The sequence below is a fragment of the Phodopus roborovskii genome, unplaced genomic scaffold, assembly GCF_943737965.1.
Source record: "Phodopus roborovskii unplaced genomic scaffold, PHOROB, whole genome shotgun sequence".
Lineage (NCBI taxonomy): Eukaryota > Metazoa > Chordata > Mammalia > Rodentia > Cricetidae > Phodopus > Phodopus roborovskii.
Window position 1 is genome coordinate 22820740 of NW_026126416.1, and position 20099 is coordinate 22840838.

General features: G+C 52.1%; 1 protein-coding gene across 4 annotated transcripts; it reads left to right on the forward strand.

Annotated features, from left to right (window-relative positions):
• The first annotated feature begins 1355 nt into the window (after positions 1–1355).
• Siglec1 (sialic acid binding Ig like lectin 1) lies at positions 1356–18589 on the forward strand. 4 transcript variants are annotated; one of them, XM_051183362.1, is made up of 22 exons: positions 1356–1470; positions 1565–1640; positions 1868–2227; positions 2493–2789; positions 3570–3836; positions 4074–4328; positions 5913–6212; positions 6885–7142; positions 8347–8667; positions 9041–9298; positions 9582–9884; positions 11570–11830; positions 11933–12244; positions 12665–12916; positions 13183–13452; positions 13540–13791; positions 13998–14303; positions 14799–15059; positions 16625–16927; positions 17176–17302; positions 17663–17762; positions 18080–18589. In XM_051183362.1, the coding sequence occupies exons 2-21, from the start codon at positions 1592–1594 to the stop codon at positions 17745–17747; spliced, it is 5097 nt and encodes a 1698-aa protein (XP_051039319.1). In that variant the 5' UTR covers positions 1356–1470; positions 1565–1591; the 3' UTR covers positions 17748–17762; positions 18080–18589. The 4 variants fall into 4 exon arrangements, with proteins under 4 accessions (XP_051039319.1, XP_051039318.1, XP_051039317.1 ...); XM_051183361.1 differs by having other exon boundaries at positions 17663–17735; XM_051183360.1 differs by having other exon boundaries at positions 17663–17735; positions 18147–18589.
• Positions 18590–20099: the final 1510 nt, after the last annotated feature.

Consider the following 20099-nt stretch of genomic DNA (forward strand, 5'->3'; position numbering starts at 1 on the left):
TCTCTGGCTGTCTTTTCTTCATTTCTCTGCACAGTGTCTTTGACACACACAGAATCAACTCCATCTATTGCTGCAACAAAACACCATGACCAAAAAGCAAGTTGGGGAGAAAAGGCTTTATTCAGCTTACACTTCCATATTGCTGTTCATCACCAAAGGAGGTCAGGACAGGAACTCTAGCAGGGTACAAAACCAGCCAGTTTACCGTCTGACCTATGTCCCATTTTCTTTTCTGAGACAGGGCCTTACTATATTTCCCACACTGGCCTCAAACTCACCATCCTCCTGCCACAGCTCCCTGAATGCTAGGATTACAAAGCATACCACAGTGTCTAGCTTCTAATTCAGGAAAGCATGGCCCAATTCAAAGCCACAGAGATCACCACACCTGGGTTTTCTTCTAGATGTTTCTTGGACTCCTATGTGTGATGCCTGTGGAGTTCCTAACCACTGTTTCTTCCCTCTTCGGCACAGGACTTACTTCTTGTGTGTGGTATACAGAAGGCTCTTAACTCATATTTGTGGGTGTGAACATGTGTTGTGCAGGACCCTTGTGCCACCTAACACACAAAAGTTTCTTTGTCATCTCTCTAGCCAGTCTCTGAATTTCAAGGACCATACACTCCTGTCCCAATCACTGAGAAGACTCTGTGGGTCTGGGGCTCTCCACAGCTTGGACACAAGTCCTCAGGCCTAGGTCTGAATAAATGGGTGAAAGCCAAGAAGAAGGAAAACAGAGACTCCCCTGCTGTTGCCAAAGGGGCTCACTCCAGAGGGGAAGTTACAGATTTGTGCAGCACCCTGAAGGCTGAGTAAGAGTTCTGCAAGCAAAGAGCATTTATGATGGGGGTTGAGCTGGGCAACTAGGGAGCCAGAGAGAAGGCAAGCCTGAGCCCAGAGTCAGTCTATGAAGTGCAGGGACAGGGGGGAGGGGCATGTGAGGTAAGAAATGGAGGTCCTTCAACTCTCATGGGCAATGAGATGCCACAGAGGTTTTTGAAAAGAATGACTGCTCAAAGCCAAAATTTATCAGGAGGCTGAAGGAGGGTTCTGTGAGTTTGAGAACAGCGTCTACAAACAAGCAAGCAACCTCAGGAAGTTCAGTCAGATACATTCTGACTTATAGCTGGTAAGGTTAGGGCCAGTAGACAAATCTTAAATAAGCCCACCGTGCTTACTAGGTGAGCTGGAGTGAGTCCCTGGGCCTCTGGACCCCAGACTCTTGGTCTGGGTAACAGGGAGGGGCAGAGGAGAAGTAAAGAAAGATACAACTGTCCATCTGCCTCGAGGCTGCGTCCGTCTCAAGGGGTGGAGCCAAGGAACACAGAAGACTTTCTGGGACATGCCACCAAGTGAGGGCATTTCTAATCACACCCTGAGCCAGGAACACAGGCTTCTGGTTTCCTGTTGGTGGCTGCCCCAGCAGTTCTTAGGAACCCTGCCTCCCGGTTGGGCTGGCCAACACAGCAGGTGAGATAACCCCGCAGGCTCTGGGGCCAAAGTGCCCCCAGGGCGCCCCTAAGAGCCTTGTGTGCCCACCCAGCCTGTCTTCCTGCTCTCTTAGGCATCCGAGCTCGGCTGAGGACTGGCCATGTGTGCTCTGCTCTCACTACTGCTGATGGCCTCCGTCTTCTCACTAGGTAAATTCTGGAGGACCCAGTAGAGCAGCCAGCCTGTGCCTAGGTCAGATGTGTCTGAGCACATCCGTCCCCGGGGCACCCAGAGGGCCTTGCTAAGGGAGCACTGTAGGAACAAGATAGGATTTGGGGCCTGTCTGGAGCACCCTTTCTTGGGCAGGTGATAGGGCTCTGAAGCACACTCAGGCCCATATCACCCTCTCCTCTGTCCTTCTCCTACCCACCTCCAGGCCAGAGCACATGGGGTGTCTCCAGTCCCAAGGATGTGCAGGGCTTGAAGGGGTCTTGCCTGCTCATTCCTTGCATCTTCAGCTTCCCTGCCAATGTAGAGGTTCCTGATGGCATCACGGCCATCTGGTACTATGACTACTCAGGCAAACGGCAGGTGGTGAGCCATTCGGGGGACCTCAGCCTGGTGGGGGAGCGCTTCAGGGGCCGGGCCGAGCTGATGGGAAACATGGACCACAAGGTGTGCAACCTGATGCTCAAAGACCTACAGCTTGAGGACTCCGGCACCTACAACTTCCGCTTCGAGATCAGCGATGTCAACCGCTGGTCAGATGTCAGAGGCACCAAGGTCACTGTGACAAGTGAGGAGGCTGAGGGCCGGCCACTGTCAGGGACCCCCAGGCTACTGCTGCCTCCCTATCCTTTAGCCTGGACCTTACCCAGGCCTTCAGCCTCAGCTCATGCTCTGGTCTTGGCCTTACACTGTTTCCCTCTGTGACACTGCGGAATGATTGACTTAAGATTTTTCCTTTCCTTGAGGTCCCCCTGACAAGGGCTCACCCTCTAGTTGGAGTTTTTGGGGCAGAGATGAAGGCTAGCCCTGACAATTCCTGTGTTTGTTTCCAGAGGACCCCAGCGCTCCCACTCTTACTGCCCCGAAGGAGCTGCATGAGGGCTTGGAGGCGAACTTCAACTGCTCTACACCCTACGTGTGCCTACAGGAGAAGACCAGCCTGAAGTGGGAAGGCCATGACCCTACTCATTCTGTCATCTTCAGTCACTACAGCCTCGAGCCCACTGGCGTCAGTCACCAGGAGACCCTACATACGGTCTTATCCTGGCAGGACCATGGCCGGACGCTGCGCTGTCAGTTCTCACTGGCCACGCTCAGCAGTGAGAAAGAGTTTTTCCTCCAAGTACAGCGTGAGTGTGTCACACCCTTGTGACTGAACACCATTTCTGTGGCTCCCTTACAAAAACACCAGCTTGCCTAGTCCCTAGGAACAGACCCTTTGTTCCTGCGGCACTTAGGTGCATGCAGGCCTCCAGGCAAGGCCAATGGAGAGAGACTGCTGAGCCCTAACAGGCCATGCTTATTATAATCCCAGTGTCGGGGAGACAGAGACACGTGGATCTCTGGGGCTTGCTGGCCAGACAGCCTAACCTGTTGGGCAAGTTCCAGGTCAATGAAAGACTCTTCCTGAAGAAACAACAGCAGCCAATGTTGACCTCTGGCTTCTGTATGTGTGCACCCCATAAATGTGATCACACACACACACACACACACACACACACACCACATTCTCATGCACAGGGTAGGGATTATTAGTATTCTTAGTCCCCTGCTTATAAATTTTTCCGAGAGCTAACGTTTTCTTCTTTGTCCTCCTGCCATGACATGGCTAGTCCCCTTTCCAATAGCTACTGCAAACCACCAAGGCAAGTAGAGTGCTCATGACCTTATCTATGTAACTCATTCACACAGAATGTGGACAGTATTATAACATGTTGGCTGTTGATAGCCATTGAGAGCTACACATAGGCCAAGACCACATTCTCAGAGCTCATTGGCAAAGCCTCATAAGAATGCACCAGGAGCAGAGGAGGAGAGATTGACACTGGGTTTCAGGTCTTTTGAAAGAAGTGTACCAAACACCCTGCCATCCTCATGAACTGTACCCGACATCCCATCATACTTTGCAGATGCCCCCAAAGGTGTGGAGATCCTCGTCAGCTCTGCAGGAAAGAACATCCTTCCAGGGGATCTAGTCACACTCACCTGCCAAGTGAACAGTAGCTACCCTGCCATCAGCTCTGTGCAGTGGGTCAAGGATGGAGTGAGCCTTGCAGCCAATGGACATGTGCTGCAACTGTCTTCAGCAGCCTGGAATGATTCTGGGGTCTATACCTGTCAAGCAACAAATAATATGGGCTCTATGGTGTCACCCCCAGTCAGCCTCCATGTTTTCAGTAAGTCCTGGATGAGGCTGGATCTAACTTGAAAGCTGAGGGGACCTGGTGGTCCTGGTGGGACAGCACCAGAGGCTTGCCTACCTTCTTACAGGGGACAAGTCAGGAGGGCCCTGGGAAATGGCATAAAGAGAATCAGATGACTCCAGGGTGGGGGTGAGGCTCACTATAACATGTAGAGACTGAAGCTGACAATTATCCAGAACTTGAAGGGTGTGTCCTATGCTAATCTTGCAGTGGTTGAGGTCAAAATGAACCCAGCAGGGCCCATCCTGGAAAATGAGACAGTGACGCTGCTCTGTAGCATTCCCAAGGAGGCACCCCAGGAGCTCCACTACAACTGGTACAAGAACCACATTCTTCTGGAAGATGCCCACTCCCCCACCTTGCACCTGCCTGCAGTCACCAGGGCCAATACCGGCTTCTATTTCTGTGAGGTGCAAAACACCCAGGGCAGTGAGCGCTCCGGCCCAGTGAGTTTGGTGGTCAGATGTAAGTGGCCAGTATGTGGGGCAGCAGATATCACCAGAGTAGGGCAAAAGGGTGGGTGGAGTCTCTACAAGAAAGTTGGGGTCCCTGGCATAGCATCTTCAAGACCCTTGGCCCAGGTGTGGACTATGCAGCCAGATGGGGTTAAATGCATGCCCAGCTCTGTACCCCTATACAATGCTGACCCTCCCAGACTCTGTCTCCTCCTATGTTTACAGGTTTTACTTAGAAATAAGTTCAACCTTATGAAGAGTTGTAGGAAACATTCAAAGAATCTTCATATACCTTTAGTCTGGAGCCTTTTCCTGTTGCCATCATGTTGCAGGCACTGGACCCTGTCTCTGCACGCAAATCTGGGTTATATTGTTTATTCCACACACGTACATGTGTACACAGTTGCATATACATATATCATTACTCATTCTGTACACACCTGTACACATGCATACATATTACTTGCATACCTTCCTACAGGTGCATTTAGAATTATAATGGGGCTGTACCACAAAGAAATTTTCTCACACCTTTAACCCCAGAACTCAGTATGCAGAGGTTAGTGGGGTATCTGTGAGTTCCGGGTTAGCCAGGGCTACATAGTGAGATCCTGTCACTGAATGCAGGAGTTTGGCTCAGTCAGCGTCAAACATGCATGCATCAGCCTCCTGTTAGCTACATTTAGGTGAAACTAGCTAACACATGCCTACTTCACAATAAAGTGCCAACTAGTCTGTGAAGTCACTGAATGCCTGCATCCAAAGCCTGCTAATAGCACAATACACTGGAGTGCCAGTGTCTCTTCTAGGCTAGGTACTGTATATGGCTGACCATCCAGTAGCATGAGAGATGGCCATACTGTAATTTGACAGCTTAGACAAAGACCAACGTTCAAAGTACAGTTTATATTGATTTTCACACCACCATAAAGGTGAAAAATCCCGAGTAGAGCAATTGTAAGTGGACGATTGTCTGTATGTACGTGCCAGTAGTTGCAAGTGTAGGGTCAGTGTGCCTCTCCCAAGATCACCCTGTACATAACTCACACAAGAATCACACCAGGAAATGTGGTGCTGATTCCAGACTATGGGCAGTCCTTAATCTTTCCCTGTCCTCCTTGAAGGCTACACCCCAGTTTGTATTTAGAGTCTGCCTTGGATCATCTCATTAGGAGATGCTCAGGGCCAGTTTGTCCTGTGCTGCTAATGGTCCCTTTGATCACTTGGTAAAAGTGCTGCCCACCGCCTGGACTGTTGCAGTTTCTCATCTTTAAAACGAACTGCTGTTCAGGCACGGTGGTTCACCACTGTAATCTCATACCGGGGAGGCTGAGGCAGGAGGATCACTAATTCGGGATCAGCCTGGTTACAAATCGAGAATCTAATTTGGGGCCCTGAGCTCCATTTGCAGTGTGGACATGAGGGCTAGCCTGGCTAACAGAGCAATTTGCCCATCCAGAGGCTAAAGTGTATTCAGCAAATGCTCAAGAGGAGCCTGCGCCAGGGCTCATGGGGCAAAGGGAATGCATAGGCGAAAGCAGGGGATCCAGGAAGTGACCTGTCTGAGGATGACAAGCCTCTTGCTTCCACACAGACCCACCCCTTGCTCCAGTGCTGACTACCTTCCTGGAGACACAAGCTGGGCTTGTGGGCATCCTCCATTGCTCTGTAGTCAGTGAGCCCCTGGCCACACTGGTGTTGTCACACAGAGGCCTCATGCTGGCCTCCAGCTCTGGAGAAAATGACTTCAACCCTCGATTCAGCACATCCTCTGCCCCCAACTCCCTGCGCCTAGAGATCCGAGACTTGCAGCCAGAGGACAGTGGGGAGTACACATGTTCAGCCACCAACTCCCTCGGAAATGCAACTTCCAGCCTGGACTTCCATGCTAATGGTAATGTGGGCATTGCGGCAGGGGGCTCCAGTGGAGGGTATTCGAGGAGGAGGCCTCTTTTTCTGAGCAGTCCGAAGGACTCAGCCAAGGAAACCAAACTCTCTGACTAGGTCCCACAGAAGACCTGGGTTATATAGTCACTCCAACCTTAGAGATTTCTGGGAGAGGGAAAAAAGGGAAATGAAATGTAGTGCATCAAATTATTTCTCTCCCACATCTGTGACTCTGTACTTACAGGGTCCTTTATAGGCATCCATTCTTTTTTAATTTCTTAAGTTTTGGGGGTAGAGTCTTTGCTAGACATTAAATGTGGGAGCTAGGATAGAGCACACTTTGTTCTGCCTTCCGAAGCCCTGGGAGACATAGCTAATCCATCAAGCTTTCCTTTTTTCCCACCATGTCTGGATATGTAGTGCTGAGGACTAAGCCCTGGTCTCAGGCATGCTAGGCAAGCCCTCTACCAACTGAGCTACATCCCCAGCCCTCAAGCCAGGCGATATAAGCCAGATATGATCTAACCTGGGCTTCGTGTTCATCCGAATTGGCATTCAAGGCCACAATGCCCAAATAGGCATGTGAAGAAAGGAGCAATCCAGAGGGCTTCCTGTAGCAGGGGGCAGAGGGTCAGGGCCCTCACTACCTACCCAAGCCTATTTTTTGTCTCCTCTCCAGTGGCCCGACTCCTCATCAGCCCTTCAGCACAGGTTGTAGAAGGGCAGGCAGTGACTCTGAGCTGCAGGAGTGGCCTGAGCCCAGCACCCGACACTCGCTTCTCCTGGTACCTGAATGGAGCACTACTTTCCGAGGGATCCAGCAGCAGCCTCCTGTTTCCTGCAGCTTCCAGCACTGATGCTGGCTCATACTACTGTAGAACACAGTCTGGCCCCAGCACCAGCGGCCCCTCCCTGCCTGCTGTCCTCACTGTGTTCTGTAAGTTGGCCATTGGCCACTGTGTGGGATCATCCCATTGGGACCACCAGCCACCCCCTTCCATATCCTCCTGACCCTGGGGTCCACAACAGGGAGCAGCCATATGCCTTGCCACAATGAACCTATCAACCTAGGGTGGAAGTTGGGGGAAGGAGGCAGCTCTCCTTTTCAACTCCCCATGTCCTGCTCTCCAGGCCCAGTCTTGGCTCCTAAGTTGAACATGGCTCCAGATCCCAGCATGTCATGCCCTCAGATATCACACTTCAAAAGATGTGCATGTACCCCACAGACTGACCAAGCTCCTCTGTGTCCCCCGAGGGTGATGCTCCATATGAGCCCTAGGGGCTGATGATACAAGGGTCATACTTGAGGGCCTCCCCCAGCGGGTGTGTTCATGGGTTTTCTGGTGCCTGAGTGGGATTATGTGGTAGCCTGGTCTGCTAGCTGTCTTTTGACCATGTGTTTGGAGGAATCTCTAGACCATGACCATTTTGTAATCACTTGCCTAGCATGTATGAGACCCTGTGTTCATCGCTAGAGCCACTTAGTGAACTTAGGGTTTGCATTGGCTCTCAACCTGGGAGTGCGGCTCATCAAGGCGGTGGGAGTCAGGAGTCAGGAAACACAGAGAGACAAGGTTGATGCTCACCTCACTTTCTCTTTTTAATTCAGGCCGGGACGCTAGCTCATGGAATGATGCTGTCCACCTTTAGGGTGGGTCATACCACCTCAATTAATTCACCCCAGGAACTCCGCAGGAATGCCCCTAGATTCATCTTCTAGATGATTCTAGAGCCTCCAAGTTGACAGTATTAACCATCAAAACTGCAAAAACAACAACAAAGCTAGAGAGGCCATTTTAAGTATTATCTAGTGTGCCGGGATCTGGGCTAGGGATGAAGGTGGCACGAACTTTGAGGCACTGGTTAGTGACCCTCCTGGGGACCGCTCTGGGGACACTGTGCTTCAGAGGCAGATGGGACATGCGAGGTGGCTGATAATACAATACCTTGATCCTGGGTGGAAAATGGCAGCCCTTCTGGAAAGCCTCAGTCCTGCGGCGAGGCACAGTTTAGGATGAGGGGCACAGCTATGCCCACCCTACACAGCTGTTTGTGGTTGCTCAGGGTGCTTCTTGGAGCCTAGCCAGGCTGACGTGGACCTGGGGCATGAAACGAGTGCCTAATGCTCTTGCTCCCCGTAGATCCCCCAAGAAAGCCCACGTTCACTGCCAGGCTGGATTTGGACGCCTCTGGTGTTGGGACTGGAAGGCGTGGCCTCCTCTTGTGCCATGTAGACAGCGACCCCCCAGCCCAGCTTCAGCTGCTCCACAAAGGCCATGTTGTGGCCACTTCTCTGCCATCAAGGGGTGGGTGCTGCTGCCCACGCACTAAGGTCAGCAGAGCTTCCAACTCACTGCGCGTGGAGATCCAGAACCCAGTGTTAGAGGACGAGGGCATGTACCTGTGTGAGGCTAGCAACACACTGGGCAACTCCTCTGCCTCAGCCACCTTCGACGCTAAGGGTGAGGAGGAGAGAAAGGCTGGGGGAGCTATGACCTGAGCCCAGACTACCCCTTGCATTGAACAAACTGGCCAGGCAAAATGACCTCTGTCCACAAAATGGGAGGGAGCAGAGGCAGCTTCAATGTCCCTCACTCCACATCAAGGGAGAGGGGCCATCCTGGGACTTCAAGGCTCACCCCTGAGAAAGTACAGTGGGGCTACCTTGCCCTGCATCCTTTTTCCATGTCCCTTCACAACCCCACATCTTATTGGCTTTCCTCTCCATCCTTCCCTGCTCAAAGTCTGAAACATGAGCCTGGGCCAGGGTGGGCTTTAAGTGAGGCTAATCAGAGAGAGGCCTGCTGTAGTGAGCCCATGCTGCCCATCCTCCAGCTACTGTCCTGGTCATCACACCGTCAGACATGCTGCGTGAGGGCACAGAGGCCAACCTAACTTGCAATGTGAGCCAGGAAGCTGCTGTCAGCCCTGCCAACTTCTCCTGGTTCCGGAATGGAGTGCTGTGGACCGAGGGACCACTGGAGACTATAAAGCTGCAGCCCGTGGCCAGGACCGATGCTGCCATCTATGCCTGCCGCCTCCTCACGGAGGATGGGACTCAGCTCTCGGCTCCTGTGGTCCTAAGTGTGCTGTGTGGGTGATGGCTAAGGGCATCACAGCTTGGAGGGCAGAGGGGTCGGGGTATGTGTGTTAGTGGACCAAGAGGATGGAGGGACCTGAAGGGTGGAGGAGCCTAGAAGCAGAGGGACCTGGGGATGGGGCCACGGGTTGGGACCTAGGGAGATAAATGCCAACCTGGAATGACCAGATGGGTCTACAGAATATGTAAAAGAGGACTGGACGCAGTGTAGCAGCTAGAATGTAGTGAGATTGGCTAGAGTAGCCTGAGTAGCCATCCTCACCCTGGTTCATGCAGATGCCCCAGACCCTCCAAAGCTGTCAGCCCTCCTGGATGTGGGGCAGGGCCACATGGCTGTGTTCATCTGCACTGTGGACAGCCGTCCCCTGGCTCACCTGTCTCTATTCCGTGGGGAGCATCTCCTGGCCACCAACTTGGAACCCCAGCGTCCATCCCATGGCAGGATCCAGGCAAAGGCCACAGCCAACTCCCTGCAGCTAGAGGTTCGAGAACTAGGTCTTGAGGACTCAGGAAGCTACCACTGTGAGGCCAGAAATGTTCTTGGATCAGCCAACAGTTCGCTCTTCTTCCAGGTCAGAGGTAAGTGTCAGCCCTCTGACACTAGGGTAGATAGACCCTGAGATCTGGAACTGTTCCGGCTGGACACTGCCGTGGGTTCCATGCAAACGTGCAGTTTGCAGTCTTCACAAGTTCCCCCTTAGCTCCCACTATTTCCACTGCACTAACCGCAGTGCCCACAAGGAAGCAGAGGCCGCTGAGCAGGTGGCTTGGCTTCAGTTGCAGATGCCCCCACCCTGTTCTTTTGAGACAGGGAATCTCCAAACTTACTATGTATCCCTGCCAGCCTCAGGCTCCTGCCTCAGCTTTCTTAGGGCTAAGATTACAGATGTGAGCTACCGTGTCCAGCTGGCTAGAGAATTTTCTAACGCAACTTATTTCATAATGTAGTTTTGTTTCATTCAAACATTCTCATATAAAATCCAGTAATGCATGTTATACATATATATATATGTATATATATACACCTATTCTTACAAATAATATAGTCATCTTCTTTATTCACATATGTATATACATACATGTGCAACGTATACTCATATATTATATATGTATACATACATGCATATATATTCTCTATAGACAGTCTCCTAGAACATGCATCCATGGTGGCACACACCTGTAAGTCAGGCATTTCAAGAGGCAGAGGCAAAGAGATAGCGAGTTCAAAGTCAGCCTGGGGTACATACAGCTCAACAAAACAATATAAAAATCTGTGTAGGCAAATGCACCAGAAAAGAAGAAAGGTAGTATCCATACGGCCAGGGCCAAAGAGACACACACTTCTCTCAGAGTGTGAAGCAGTAACAGTTTGGGACACTTACTTTGGCTCTGTATGTCTTTCCTAATTTATTACATCCATTTCTTAGGCAGAGAGACTGAGGATTGTGGGAGCATCTTGAAGGAGCATGAATGGCAGCCCTGTCGACTGTGGGCTAGTTTAGTTCTGGTCGTAGCTTCTGTCCCTGCTCCAGTTGTCCCTCCTCCTCAATGCCTGACCCCTGATTCCTCTATGTCCACTCCCCACTGTCTGGGCTGCCATGACCTACATCCTGAGTGAAGGACTTGGCCAAAGAAGGGTGGAAGAAACATCTGTGTCAACCTTCCCTTCAAACCCTAGGCTACTCACACTGAGTCCAGTTTACACCGTGAGCCAGCTCTCCCCTGGCAGTGTTTTTGGTCAAGCCATCCTTTCTTAGGGCTGGCACATGGAGGTGCTGTGCCCGGTGCTGCTGGCTATAGAGTATGTAAGCTCCAGTCTGCAGAGGTTCACCTGCCACAGGTGAGAACCATTGCCGGAACAAAACCCAAACTTCAAGTGTTGCACAGTTAGTCCCAGCCCTCAGGAGGCTGAAGCAAGAGACTGTCATAAATTCAAGGCCAGCCTGGGCTACATCGTGAGTTCTAAGTCAACCTGGTGCTACAGAGTAAGACTGTCTCAAAAAACCCAAACCAAGAGACCAGCCATCAAATTCCAAACCAAACCAAACCCAGAAACCTATACTCCAGGTGGTAAGAAGAGAGGGCCAGGATAAGGCAGATTCAGGCAAGAGGGGAGGAGGGGAGACTGAGGCACAGAACTGAGGACGTTCCTGGCAGCTGTAGACATGGGGCTGGGCTTCTTCACTTCTTCTGGAGACACCAACAGTATCAAACAATGTGAGGGAAGGTGGCAAGCCCTCATCTACCCCATTTTCTCCTTGCAGGAGCCTGGGTCCAGGTTTTACCATCACCTGAGCTCCAGGAGGGCCAGGCTGTGGTTCTGAGCTGCCAGGTGCCCTCGGGGATCCCAGAGGGGACCTCATATCAGTGGTATCAGGATGGCCGGCCCCTCCAGGAGTCAACCTCATCCACACTCCGCATTGCAGCCATAAGTCTGAGGCAAGCTGGTGCCTACCATTGTCAAGCTCAGGCTCCAGACACAGCTACTGCCAGCCTGGCTGCCCCTGTCAGCCTCCATGTATCCTGTAAGGCTCTTTCTCACTCATGTTGGGGAGGGGAGGTGTCCCACAACAAAACTTGTGTGAGGAACACCCTAGCCACAACCTAACCCTCCTCGTCTGATGTAGACACCCCACGCCAGGCCACACTCAGCGCCCTGCTAAGCACAGGCTCTGCACGATTCGGCCTCCTGGTGTGCAATGTACTCAGTGACCCTCCAGCTCAGCTACGGCTGTTTCACCGGAACCGTCTAGTGGCTTCTACCCTACAAGGCCCAGAGGAACTGGCGAGCAGTAATCCCCGGCTGCATGTGATTGTGAGCCCCAACGAATTGCGGCTGGAGATCCACTCTGCAGGGCTGGAGGATGATGGCACCTACACCTGTGAGGCCACCAACACACTGGGTCAGGCCTCTGCCACGGCTGACTTCGATGCTCAGGGTCAGTGTGGAAGAGAAGAGATGCATGAGATTCTAGCCTAGGAGCATAAGCACAAGCCCAGCCGTATGCTAATTAGGGGTGTGGTTTCTGGACTTAGGGTACAAGAAAGGCTTTGTTTAAAAAACGAGGTGCCCAGTGCATAAAGCTAACCAGGAAAGGCATTTCAAGAGACACCACCGCTGCACAGGGAGCACTTTTCACCCATTTGCCATGAGCTAGGGCCAGGGAGGGGCTCGGGACTGTCTGGGCTTTGAAGAACTCTGCTCAGGACCTCCAGGTTCAACCTATGAACTCCTTTAGCAAGAGTGTTCCTGGGGAGCCTGGAGCGTCTCTGTAGCAGAGCTGACTGGCCCACGTGGAGACAATGGCTTGTTTCACACAGGTCTAAGGCCCTCACTTATGACGTCCTCCTTTCCCCAGCTGTTCGTGTGATGGCATGGCCCAATGCCACCGTGCAGGAGGGGCAGCAGGTGAACCTGACCTGCCTGGTATGGACCACCGAGCAGGCCCCACTCAGCTACACATGGTACAAGGGTGGGCAACGACTCCTTGGTGCCCGTTCCATCTCCCTGCCCAAGGTCACAGACATAGATGCTACCTCCTACCGCTGTGGTGTGGGGCTCCCTGGCCAGGCACCTCATCTCTCCAGACCTGTCACCCTGGATGTCCTCTGTGAGTGTGGCTGGGTGTGGGCAGTGGAGGAAAGAGTGACAGAAACTCACAGGGATCAGGGCATGGGAGAACTCCCTTGTGTGCGGTCTAAGAACCCAACTACTAGCCAGCTGCAGAGCACTGGATGGACAAGGGACCTTAAGAGTTGGGGAAGATGGGGACTGGAGCAGAGGCCCTGACTGGATGGTGGGGAACCCTCCTGCTACCTGCAAACTGGCCTTTTCAAGTCTGCTTCTGAACTCCATATGCCTCCCGGATCTCTACAGATGCTCCCCGAAGCCTGCGGTTGACCTACCTCCTAGAGACCCAGGGCAGAGGGCTGGTCCTGGTACTGTGTACTGTGGATAGTCGCCCACCTGCCCAGTTAGCTCTCAGCCGTGGTGGCCACCTTCTAGCTTCTTCGGCTGAAGCCTCTGTCCCCAACACCCTGCGCCTAGAGCTTCGGGACCCAAGGCCTAGTGATGAGGGTCTCTACAGCTGCTCTGCACACAGCCCATTGGGAAAGGCCAACACATCCCTGGAGCTTCGGCTAGAAGGTGAAACAGGGTCAGACCAAGGCTGCAGGGAAGAGACCTGCCTGTAGTGTCCAGCTGGGCCAAGCTGATCCTGGATCCCTGGTTCAGGTGTACGAGTGATGATGGACCCCTCTGCTACTGTGCCTGAGGGGAAGCCTGTCACAGTGACCTGCGAGGACCCCGCTGCCCTCCCTCCCACCCTCTATGCCTGGTTTCACAATGGCCATTGGCTTCAGGAAGGGCCAGCTTCCTCACTCCAGTTTCTGGTGACTACACGGGCTCATGCCGGTGCCTACTTTTGCCAGGTGCATGATAATCAGGGCACACGCAGCTCCCGACCCGCCACCCTGCAAGTTCTCTGTGAGCAGGGGCTCCTGGGCTGTGGCTTTCCAGGGTGAGGGTGGCAGAGGGAGCTTCCAGCACTTGGTTAGGGTGGGCATAGCACTACAGAGGGTCTAGAAATGGGCACGTGGGGAAAAGAGGACATTAGTGATGAAGATGGGGACAGTATGGTCCTAGGAACCCTGCCTGAAGGACTCTCCATCTGTGCCCCGCCCTACCTCTAGATGCTCCTCGGAATGCTGTCCTGTCTTCCTTTCAGGACTCAAGGACCAGGCTCATGGTTGTGATACAGTGCACTGTGGACAGCGAACCACCTGCTGAGCTGGTCCTAGCCCACAATGGCAAGGTGCTAGCTGCCAGCCATGAGCTCCACAGCTCTGCATCAGGGATAGGTCACATCCAGGTAGCCCGAAATGCTCTTCGACTGCAAATGCAAAGCATGACTGGAGGCGATGACAACACTTACGTTTGTACAGCCCGAAATGCACTGGGCTCCATCAGTACCACCCAGAAGCTCCCAAGGGAGACTGGTGAGTGGGATGGGATGAGGAGGGGGTGAAGGCTTGGGATTCTTATGTTGTGGGGCTGGATCCCATGTGAGAACCTGCTGTCCCGAAGGAATATAGACTGCTCTACCCCTGGGAAGACCAATCTGCTGGAGGGGGCACGGTTTTCAATGACGGCGTAGACTATCCCAAGGCGATGACCCAGCCCTACCATCAGAGTCAGGGAGGTTATTAATGCCTTATGGAAGGAGTGGGAGGAGACATATCCTGGCCTCACGCACCCTTCCCTGAGGAAGCCTGGGGTGGGAGCAGGAGAGAAGGCCACCTTTGGGAATCCCTTCCCTGATGCTGGAGCCACAGCCCTGTATGAGGGCCTCAGAACGCAGATATAATCAGGCTGTTTTCATGATCAGTCCAAGGAGGGACAAACCTCTACCATGGAGGGCCTTGAGCCCAAGATAGATGGAGATCGCCCTACAATGTACTGATCCCTGACCATTTACCTGTCATGTACCACAGATATACATGTGGCGGCTGAACCAGGCTTGGATGTGCCAGAGGGCACAGCCCTGAACCTAAGCTGCCACCTCCCTGGTGGCTCCAAACCCTCGGGCAACTCTACCATCACATGGTTCTGGAATCGCCATCCATTACAGACAGATCCTACACCCATGCTCTCCTTCACTCATGTGGCCCGAGCTCAGGCTGGACTGTACCACTGCAGGGCTGAACTGCCCACTGGGACCACAACCTCTGCCCCTGTCATGCTCCGTGTCCTCTGTGAGTATGACCCCCACCTCCGACTGGTCTCTCATTGGTCTGTAGCAGGTCTTTCCCTCCGCTAGAGCAAGAGCTCCATAGGTATGGGGTCTTAAAATACTAGCATTCCCGCTGGCTCATTGTATGTTGTGCATCTACACTTTCGTTCCCGCCTTTGAAATGGAGGGTACATTCATCCTGTCTTCTTGGGATGAATACAGAAGATAAAGCAAGCTGAATGCTTGGTGCACAATAGGCCATCATTAGCCTTGGTTCTCCCACTCCATTCTTCATTTGATCCCAAGCTGTATCAATCAGTTACTGTTTGGTAACAAGTTATCTCAAATTCACAATTCTATGAGTTAGAAATTTGGGCAGGGCTCAGATGGGAAGTTCTGGTCTCCTGGCTGCAGTTGTCTAGTGGCTCTGCTGAGACTTAATAGTTTAAGATGGCCTCATCTGGTGACTGCAGATAGGCCATACATGGCCAGCAGGCTGGCCTGAGCTTTCCATATGGTTGTTTCCGGAATCAGAAAACATCTTGAGATCTAGTTCCAAAGTGTGGTGATATATTATTTATGACTTATTAAAGCTTGCCTAAGAGTTCAGAAAACAAAGCTAGTCACAAGCCATAGAGGTCAGGCAATGGTGATACACGCCTTTAATCCCAGCAGCCATGCTACCTAGCTATGGAGCCAGGCTGTGGTGGCGCACACCTTTAATCCCAGGGCTCAAGAGAGAAGCAGATGGATCTCTGTGAGTTCAAGGCCACATTGATTTACACAAAATTGATCCAGTCCTAAAGAGAAACAGCTCACACAAAGGTGATCTCAGCACTTGGAGTCACACGCCTTTAATCCCAGGATTTGAGAGGTATAAAAGGAAGAGGCAGCAGCTGGGACTGCAGTCTTGGGCTTGGTGGAGACAGGATTGCAGTCTGAGGTCTGGTGGGGAGATTTATTCTCCAGCCACCCTGAGGACAGGACAGCCCTTTCAGCCTGAGGTAGAGAGAGGTAAGAGCTAGTAGCCTGGCTGCTTTGCTTTTCTGATCTTCAGCTTGAAGCTTGAACTCCAATACCAGTCTCTGGGTTTTTAATTTTTCATGTTACATATTGGAACCCAACATATTACACCAAAGTCCCACAATGCCACTGTAAAAATGTGTTTGCATATTCTGTGTATGTGTGTGTGCTCTGTGCGTGCATGTGCCTGTTTGTGCATGTGCACATGGAGGCCAGAGGACATTATACTTATCACTCTCCACCCCATCTTTTGAGATGGGGGTCTCTCAGTGGACCAATTCAGCAAGCTTGGATGTCCGCAGAGCTCTAGGGATCCTCCTGTCTGCTTCCACAGTGCTAGGATTCTAGATTTTTACTTGAATGCTGGGAATCAAATTCAGATCACACTCACGTTTATGCACCAACTCCTTTACTGACTAAGGCACCTCCCCATCCCACCCCCATAATGTCACTTCTGCCTCAGGAGTGAGGAAATGTGCTCCACTATCTCATGAAGCACAGCAGTCCCAGCCGAGAGGGAGCTGTAGTGGATTTTTCCAGTGACCACATTCTTCCTCCCCACAGATCCTCCCAAGACACCCACTCTGACAGTGTTTGTGGAGCCTCAGGGTGGGCTCCAGGGCATCCTTGACTGTCGAGTGGACAGTGAGCCCCTGGCCAGCCTCACCCTCCACCTGGACAGTCAACTAGTAGCCTCCAACCAACCCCGGAGTATTTCTACCCAGCCACGCACCCACATCTCTGCCTCTCCTAATGCTTTGAGACTGGACATAGAGGAATTCGGACCCAGCAATCAGGGGGAGTATGTGTGCACTGCCTCCAATATCCTGGGCTCAGCCTCAGCCTCGGCCTACTTTGGGACCAGAGGTGAGGAGAATGGCTCTACTAGCCCCTGGAATCACTCAGCACAAAGATGCTCACGTCCTTCTCAGATCCCTTCTGCCACCAGATGGCATGTTTGTCTAGTCCAAGGGCTCCCCAAGGGCTTGGGGCTCCTTGCTCAGGGCTTGAAGATGACATGAAAGTCAATCAGTTCTACTATAGTCATCTTGGGAGGGAGTGGGGGGAGGGACCTAAAGCCTAGAGCTCTCCTTCAGCTTCTTCTTATGTCGCAGCCTCATACCGGCTACAACCATTCCAGCTGCACCGGCTACAGCTATTCCAACAGCTGCTCTGGGTCCTGGGATTTCTGGTGGGCTTCCTGTGCCTGCTGATGGGCCTAGGAGCCTGGCACACCTGGAGGTGGGTTCAGGACCGGGGGGACTGGAATACTGCATTCTGCTCATCAGATTCTCCCCCAAATCTTTTCAGGGAAATTCTCCCCTACAGAAATCAGAGCCCTCAAATTCCCTACCTTGCCCTCTCCAGATTTTGGTATCCCCTCCCTAAATCACCTCTATGGTTTATCTTGCAATAGTTTTCCTTTGCTTGTATGTACTCCGTGCTGAAGAAAGAGGCGGGTGGGGGGTGGGGGACAAACAAGATGCTCCGCTCTGTACAGGACTGTTCCGCTCTGTGCAGCCGGGGAGGCTGGGAAGCCGCAGGGGAGGCTGGGAAGCCGCAGGGAGGGGACTCTTACTGAGTCTGCTCTTGCCCCTGCAGAAAGAGACACTCTCATAAGATGAATGTGAACGAGAATTCAGCAGAGATGGCCACCCATAAAGATACCATGCAGGTATCCACTTGACATATATGAGCATGAGTAAGTGTAACAGTGTCCATCCAGCATCTGGACAGCATTCCCATTTACAGGGCAGCACCGGGACCAGGGGTGGTTGGGAGAGAAGCACAGGAGCCCAGGTCTCTTTGAGGAATGGGAGAGCCTTTCTGGCTGAGGCTCGGAGTAGCTATGTGTTTGCTGGGCACGTGACTTGGTGGTATGGGTAGCATTCTCAAGGCACATTTTTCTGATCCCCCCCCCCCCAGTCTGGTTTGAAGTCTTTCTTCCTCAAGTCTGCCTGTCACCTAGGCAGGAGCGGGAGGTCACTTTCCCTCCCCTAGTGTATCCCTCTTCCGCAGATGATCTCTTCCTAGCACCACAAGTCAGAGTGGGGCCTTCTGTGACCCAGGTTTTCTTTATGGGAAGCTCCTAGCACTGGATGCAGCCACCCATGGAAGGTCACCTTGTGACCTGAGCTGATGGATGACTTACCTGTCCTCGGGAGGAGGTAGTAGCCACTGTCTGACAACTCAGGTGCTGTGAAAAGTGTCCTGCCTACCTCTGTACCCGCAGCACGGAAGCATCCGACTTTCTGTGACCTGCCTTCCAAGCCTCTTGCTCCTAAGAAAAATGGATGAAGAGGTGAATTGGAGGTCAACCTGCTGCCTCCAGAGCTCTGAGACTGAGTCAGCCATGTTGCCCACTTTTCTCTGTGAAGCTTTCCTCTGTGAGCCTTTGCCTCTTTCTCTTCAAAGGCCACCTTGGACTTTCTTCATTGGCTACAACCATGGGTCCTCATGGACTTGCTACAATACTCTATACCAGACAGAATATAAGTCAGGCTGTTTTAAAAAGACCAAATACAGTGATCTTGGTGTGACAGTTTTCTTTGTCTCTCCTATACTGGCTGTGCTTTGTTTGAATAAGACACTGGGGCTCAGAATCCTCCTCTCCTGCTCTTCCCCATCCCCCATATGCTGGGTGGCTGCAGTGAGCTTGGTCCTACAGTGAGGAGGTAGAGTGGAGTGAAGGACACACTTGTTCCCATGGTCCACAGCTGTCAGCTCTACTCTTCATCAGCTGGAATTTGGTCACACAGACACACCATGCTGCAAGGGAGACTGGGAAAAGTATTTTTTATTCCCAGTCTTGACTACATTTGGAACCTGTATTTCTGAAAGACCCCAACTGTGAACTCAGCCCTAGGACTTTTGATGTTGGAGAGAGTGCCATTATCAAACTAGGCTATGATTCAGTCCCTGGACATTCTGGTTCTGAGTTTTCTGGAAGGAGCAATCCCTCTTTTATGATAAAACTGAGGAAGCCAAGGTTTAGTGGTCCCTAGGTGTCTTCGTTACTGTTCTTTGGTTGTAAATGGACACGATGAACAAGATAACTCTTATAAATGAAAATATTTAGCTGGGGGCTTGCTTATAGTTTTAGAGGGCTAGTCCTTGGTCATCATGGTGGGAAGCAGACAGTCGTGGCATTGGAGCAGTAGCTGGGAGCTTTATATCCCAGGCAGCAGAGGGAAAGAGGAGAGAGAGACAGGGAGAGACAGAGACACAGAGAAAGGAGAGAGACAGAGAGAGACAAAGGAGTGAGAGAGAAAGAGAGAGAGGAGGGAGGTGAGAGGGAAGGGAGGTGAGAGAGAGAGAGAGAGAGAGACAGAGAGAGAAGACCTTGTGTGGATTTTTGAAATCTCAGAGTCCACCTCTAGAGACACACCTACTCCAACAAGGCCACACCTCCTAATCCTTCCCAAACAATTCATCAACCAGAGACAAAGCATTCAAGCACACAGGCTAATGGGGGCCATTCTCATTCAAACCACCATACTCAGTAGGGCAAGGGCATACCAGGTAGACATCTTTGTAGGGTATGCCCTGGAAGAAGTAACTCATCCCATTTCCTCCCACCCCTGGCTCAAGAATGAGGAGCGGACAGGAGTGTCACCTGTTCAAGTATGAACAAGAATCCTTGTTGCTTCTCGGGGTGTATCCCTCTCCACGGAAGAGGGAACACTGTGCATTCCTTGGACACCCATGCTCCGGTGTCTGTTAAAACACATGAGTCTCACCAAGAAGGGAGGAAGTGCTCCTGGGAGGTCAGGGATGGAGGGGACCGGCCTATGGTGGGCTGGGGACTCCTGTTGTAGCCTGGTAGTAGATGGTGGAAGGATCAAGGGTCTGGAGCTGAGAACCTGCAGAGTGGTGGGGTGGGAATTGAGGCTGGAAGCTTGGGAATGAATCGGGAAAGGCCGAGATGGTGCTCTTGCTTGTTCTAGGCCCATTTTCTTCCTTCCCTTCTTTCCTTCCTCCCCTGCCCCAGACAAGGGCTCATGTAGCTCAAACCGACTTCAATTGCATTATGTAGCAT

What these genes read in the sequence shown, in the direction of transcription:
- Siglec1 (XM_051183360.1), top strand. Translation starts at nt 1,592, where the DNA reads ATGTGTGCTCTGCTCTCACTACTGCTGATGGCCTCCGTCTTCTCACTA. An exon ending in AGCCACCTTCGACGCTAAGG is followed by an intron (nt 8,668 to 9,040) that starts GTGAGGAGGAGA and finishes CCCATCCTCCAG; the next exon opens with CTACTGTCCTGGTCATCACA. An exon ending in CCTGGAGCTTCGGCTAGAAG is followed by an intron (nt 13,453 to 13,539) that starts GTGAAACAGGGT and finishes TCCCTGGTTCAG; the next exon opens with GTGTACGAGTGATGATGGAC.